General features: G+C 45.4%; 1 protein-coding gene across 1 annotated transcript in view; it reads right to left on the bottom strand.

Moving 5' to 3' along the window:
• LOC102385648 (probable E3 ubiquitin-protein ligase HERC6) overlaps nucleotides 1-6,151 on the bottom strand; it is a 45,359-nt gene that overhangs the window by 20,945 nt on the left and 18,263 nt on the right. Inside the window, 5 exon segments of the mRNA XM_025197285.1 lie at nucleotides 887-1,033; nucleotides 2,654-2,727; nucleotides 4,558-4,666; nucleotides 4,668-4,689; nucleotides 4,691-4,705. Of these exon segments, the coding sequence (XP_025053070.1) occupies nucleotides 887-1,033; nucleotides 2,654-2,727; nucleotides 4,558-4,666; nucleotides 4,668-4,689; nucleotides 4,691-4,705 (367 nt within the window).

Raw genomic sequence — 6,151 nt, 5'->3', positions numbered from 1 at the left:
TCCCTACAGAAAAGGAATAATAATAAAGCAAGTAGGACTGAAACACTTATTTTGTGTAATCTGCCATTACATCCAGACATTTTCAAATTTCATTCTCAAGTAACTACAGATTTTAGGGAGCGTCTACACGTTGCCATGCTTTAGTGCTTCCCTTTGGATGTACTAAAGCACAGAACAATACAGACTGTTACTGCACTGTGTGGGTGGTGCATGCTTATATTTTCCAGCTATGTCACCACAACGGCACGCTATATTCAGGGAGTGCACCACTACGGCAATGTAGCTTGTGATCACATAGAGACCCATGTGATCGCTACGTCACTGTAGGGTGACGTGTATATGTGCTTTTAAAGTAGTTAGGCTACTACTTAAGCTCTGTCATTTAAGCATATTTGTTTCTGTCTCCTTTGAATGATGAATTTTCTACTGTCAAAAGAAGCTTCAAATTGGGCCTCATCATAAAACAGAAGATACTATTTTCTTCATGGTTTTTACTATCTTTATCTCCCTCTCAGGTCATGATCTAAAGCCCAGTACAGCAACTAGGCTTTGCATCCCATCCTTATAGACCAACCTGACACATTCTAAAATTATGGGGAGTTTTTCCAATTATTATAAATGGGAACTCCCATTCTCATTTAGCAGCAAAGAGGTCTAAGCTAAAAAAAAAAAAAGAGATTAAAGAAGGGAGTTTGGGAACAGTGAACATGGCTGTAACTCGAATGTAGTCAAATAGAGTTCATATGTGACTGGCTAAATTGTTGAACAACCCTGTGTTGGGTTTCATAAGGACCTAATAAAGGCAATAGGATCAGATCCTATTTTTATTTAAACATTTTGTGTTTTATACACAGATTCTAAAGATTTCAAAATAGGAGTGATATAGGAAAATGACAATTAACAACCTTTTGGCTTCTTGCCATTCATTACTGGTAGATGTCACTCCCAGCCATTTTTCAATCTGAGTCCGATCAATCTTGCTAACCTTTGGCAACTCATCCACAGAAGAGATTCCACTTGCATGCTCAGGGGACTTAAAATGAAAACAAAAGCAAAAACACACTAATAAAATCCAATGCAGAGATGAAACAAACTTACAGAGGTTGGATTCCCAAAACTTAACTTTTCCTTCTTGAGGTCCTATTTTCTTAGTTGACGGTATCCCTTTCTGTGTACCCAGTTACTGGTAAAAGGAAAAGCTTGGACAGTCTGGAGAATTCTGCACTGACAGTCTAGCTTCTTTATGCCAACACAATCTTTGAGATAGCAACAAACGATAAACTAAGACGTCATAGCTGGAAGTGGTTGGAGGATCTTTTAAAGACAGCTTATGGCATGTTGTGCCAGAGCTGGCAGAAGTAAGAGCTTAGCCATGCTCCCACTGAAGTCAATGAGAGTTTTGTTATTGAGTTTAATGTGAGCAAGGTCAGATGTAGTAATCTACAGAGTGCTAAAGAGGGGAAAGGGATTTTAAGGAGGGAGCCTTGGAGTATTAAAATTGTTAAGGTTTAGTGGGTAAGGAGTTGAAAGCTTTCATCTATCAGATAAATAGATTTAAACTTTTATTATAGGTTTATCTGTCACAAATGTATCTGTGATACATTTATCAATCAACCATCATGGGCCTCCCTATCTACTTGGTATTTATGGATACTGATTCTCTGACTATGAAAGCAAGCTGCCTGAGGAATCCCTGAATTGACAGCCTGAGGACCATCTTTGCTTATTTTTCTCTTCTGGACTGGTCCTGCCAACACAGACAAACCTGTTGGGTTCTCACTGTCCTTACACTACTTCCATCCACACATGAACTTTATTCTTCTCAGAGAAGGGCTCATGGTTCTGAACCATCAGTCTGTACCATATGGCTCAAAGCCATGAATTGTCATTGTTTCTATAGGTAGCTAGTGCTTCCAAAAACTTTGAAGATGGATCAAATATTAGCTCATACTGAAGCTTTTCAAGCTCAACCTCCATATAATATTATGGTAATAATTAAGCCCCGTGTTCCATCTACTGTTCTTAGTGTATTCCGGGGATATAAACTTATTACTGTACACATTTCCTTTTAAAACAATACTGATTCATGTACTCAAGACCAATTATGGAGTAGACTGTTCTTTTCTAAAAAAAAACACTGTGCCAATGTCTCATGCCAAGTTAACATAGTTTAACTGAAATCAAGAAACTGATACTTATCTACAGCATCTAAGGATTGAGCCCATATGTTTGATTTGGGGAAAAAGGCTAAGTACAGATTTTTAGGGAGGAGGTAGCAACCCCTTTATTAAAGCTGAACACTTCCCAAAGTCAAGGTTCTTATGGCTTTAAAATAAATGCCTTTATAGTTTGCAGCCAAGAACACTTTAACGTTTTGTAAAGGAATAGCGCTGGAGCCTTCTGTTCAGGTTTGGAGAAGTCATAAGTAGCTACAAAACATCATTTTTCTATCTGTGCTTTGCTTGCTTTATCTGGTTCCTGGTAAAACCATTTCTGCTGTTAACCTCTTATTTTGAAAGAAGGAAGTTTTGCTTTAAAATGAGTCAAAACCAAAGGCATTAACGTGGTACTGAACAGTTGCTGGCAATACTGCCTTCTATGACTGAAAAAATGAGCTAGATGAAATAAAATCTCCAAGAGAAGATAGTTTTACCTGGGACTGAACAGTGCTGATGAAACTGACATATGCTCCAGCAAAAATCATTTTCACCCCAATGCCAGACAGATCTGCGAAGACATGAATCTGATCAACCCCAGCTGATCCTGGGTTCCTCCTGCAGTTTATATTGCTGCTCTGTTCTCTTGTGTACTGATCCAACAAAGCCCAGCCCAAGTCTTTCTACCGATTTTACTAGACTTTTTATCTGGCTGCAAGGGCCAAGACTTGCAGAATCCTCACGCTTCCATTAAAGCCAAAGGCAATTGAGAAATTAGGAAGAAGCAAGTATATGACAAGACTCAGTAATACAGGGGTTCTCAATCCTTGGGCCGCAGCCCGGTGCCAGGCCGCAGCAGGCCAGCTGCTGGTCCGCAGCACAGTCGGCTGCCAGACTGGAAGTGGCCGTGGATACGGCCCCCCAGAGCTGGGCAGAAAGGCCGTGGCTCCTTCTGTAGGATCTGTGGCAGCGCAGGGTTTGGCCCACCCCACCAGCCTGAGGGGGTGGGAGTATCCTTACCTGTCTTCCAGCCAGCAATTCTGGCTATGGTCAACTGTGATTGCTGGGTCACAGTTTGCCAGGCCAAGGCCACTTCCAGGCTGCCATTTGCTTGGCAACAGCATAAAAACTTTGGGAACCCCTGCAGTAATGCAATTACGGATGGGTGACCAGAACACTAGCCCAAGGCACCTGCTTAGATACGGAACAAGAACAGTAGCAACTGCCTCCTGTCCAGATGCCTCTACTGCCCAAGGCACAATCTGATTGATACACCTCTGACCAGACTAAACTCTAGAGCAGCGGTTCCCAAACTCTGAAAGATTGCGCACCACCAATTTACATACAACCTTAAATACCACCAGCAATTTTTAGTCATATAAAGTACAGGTTCTCCTTGCTTTATGCGGGTTCTATATGTGCAAATTCACTCTTATGCAATAACCCTTTTTATACCAAAAATTTGTTACATGTGAGGTAAATTCACTCTTATGCAACTGGTGTGGTGGAAGCCTGCAGTCAGCTGCTTTGTGCGGTGCGTTGTGGAAGTGACATGCACCAAAATATAGTCTTCTCTGTGGATCTGTGCTCCTCACTCATTGTCTGTGACACATGTTTCTGCAGTTGCCATCCCCATTATGATAGTGCCCTGTGCTTGTGTGTACTGTCTGCTGTTGGTAAGTACCAAAACTGTCTTGTAAAACTGGTATAAATGGGTCTGAGAGTCAGTAAAGTTGAGGTCTTGGAACATATGCCATTGTAAAATGGGTTCCCTTTATGCAAATTCAAGTTATGTGCTGTTTTCCAGGAACACATGTACAGCATAAAGCAATGGAAACCTGTAATTATACTAAATCTGTTAATGCATACCACTGACAGGTTGTCTGCATACCACTGGTAGTACCCATACCACAGGCTGGAAACTGCTGCTCTAGGGGATGCTTCAGATGTATACAGGCCAGAGGCACCATGACACCTAACCCCAGATATACCTTCATGAGTTCCTGTTACCTGGAATTACTGTATTACAATTATGGAATAATCAGGGGAAGAATTTTCTAATTATGAAATCAGCTGAAGTTTCTCTTTCTGGTCTGTGCTAGTGTTTGATTTAAGCTCTACAGCAGGGGTGGGAAATTATTTGGGCCTGGGGGCCACATACAGAGTTTTGATGAGCAGTCACAGGCTATATTTTGCCCACTCCTGCTCTACAGTATTAGGATTTTGTATTTCTAGCTATAGGTATTTGAATACTCTCAAGGAAGTTTGTATTATCCAGGTAAATGTCATACCCTTTTCTGAAACCAACTATATGGCTGACTTCAATTATGTTTTGTAGCAGTCAGCTCCAAAAGTTAATTATACACAGCATAAAAAATATAATCCAATTTATGATTAATACCATTAACAGAAACCAGGCTGCTGATGTCCACATTCTGCACCTGCTCTCCTTGGCTATTGGCTGTTTTATTTTCAGCAGGTCTTTGAGGTCCACGTCCAAAAGACATAAATAAGCTGGCCAGAAGCCGAGACAGACCAGGGTGTGGTAGCTGCCAAACAGAAGTGCGGACATGTCACCGCTGCGTTCTCTCTACATCAATGTTGGAAACACAATTACAAATACAAATCCACTGCAACATCTAGTAGTTAAAGTCAGTTACTGGGAGTCAAATGTTGTGGTCTGTATTCTGCACAACTGCCAACTTCCTGTATGCCCTTTGGGAAGTCAGTCTCACTGCACTGCCATGTGCCTGTTTGCCAAAGGAAACCATGAGCAGGTAGGAAGACTCAGCCTCAAGAACCAGTGACCTGATGGCTGAAAGGCATAGCAGGGCAGTATTTATGCCCACTTGTGGCAGTGGTCTTCCTTGGCCTTGCACACCCATCTCTTGATTCTTGACTCCAGACCTAAGGCCCTGACACTTGGCTCTGTACTAGTTCTGTTGCTGGTTGCTACCCAGCCTTTCCTCCAATTCTTGTGCAGCTTCCTCCCCAGTCCTCTAACTCCAATGTGGACCTGGCAGCAACCCTGTTCTAACCACGGCTATGGAATGCCTACACCAGGGGTGTCCAACCTTTTTGGATGTGGGGCCGGATCACGAACTTTAAATCACCCAGTGGGCCAGCGAGCCATATTCAAAGATGTCACAGGAAGTGGTATCATATCAGGAAGTGATGTCATGTGACCTTTGACACCAGTGAAGTTGCAGGGGTTGACATGGTGCTGCAGGAACCGCTTGGCTACAACCAGGTTGACCTGGTGCTGGAGAAGCTGCGGGGCCAGGCTGGGGTTAACCTGGGGCCCACCCAGCCTGCTGGTGCCATGCCCGGGTTGACATGGTGCTGCAGGACCCGCCTGGGTAGAAGCAGGTCAGCCCCAGCCAGGAAAAGCAGCATGCATCTGAAGCCAGCTTCCCACGTGCTGCTGGGGACAGGTGGAGGCTGGCCAAGTCTGCACTTGCCAGCAGAAGCAGCAGCAGAGCCACGTACCACTCAGGACTGACCGGTGCAGGCTCATCCTGTCCTGAGCAGCACACGGCTCCGCCACCACTTCTGCTGGCCAGTGCAGACCTGGCCGGGCTCCTCCCGTCCCCAGCAGCACATGAGAAGCGAACCCCTCAGGGCCTCACACGTGGGCAGCCGGGCCCGGGGAGCCGCAGCACCAAGGGGGAGATGGCGCTGCCTTGCTGTGGGGCACAGCAAGGCATTGGGGCTGGCTTGAAGCAGACAGGTGGAGGCAGGCGTGGGCTGGCAGTGCCAGGGGCCGCTGCTTGGCCTCCTGCGTGGGGCTGCTCCCCCAGGGGTAACCAGCTCCCCTCCTCTCGCTGCCAGCTGGGGCCCACGGGCTGGCCCCGACTGCTTCGCTGCAGCCCCGCCGCTGCGCCCCTGCCTCTCTGCACTCCACACCACCGCGGCTCTGCACTCCACACTGCCACCATGACTGTGGTGGCGGTGCCGCGCTCCACACTCTGTGTCCCCGCCACCGCCGCCCTGTT

This window comes from Alligator sinensis, unplaced genomic scaffold (genome assembly GCF_000455745.1).
Source record: "Alligator sinensis unplaced genomic scaffold, ASM45574v1 scaffold125_1, whole genome shotgun sequence".
In the NCBI taxonomy this organism is placed as follows: domain Eukaryota; kingdom Metazoa; phylum Chordata; order Crocodylia; family Alligatoridae; genus Alligator; species Alligator sinensis.
The sequence above is the reverse complement of the archived record's forward strand: the minus strand, read 5'-3'. Positions and strand labels throughout refer to the sequence as shown.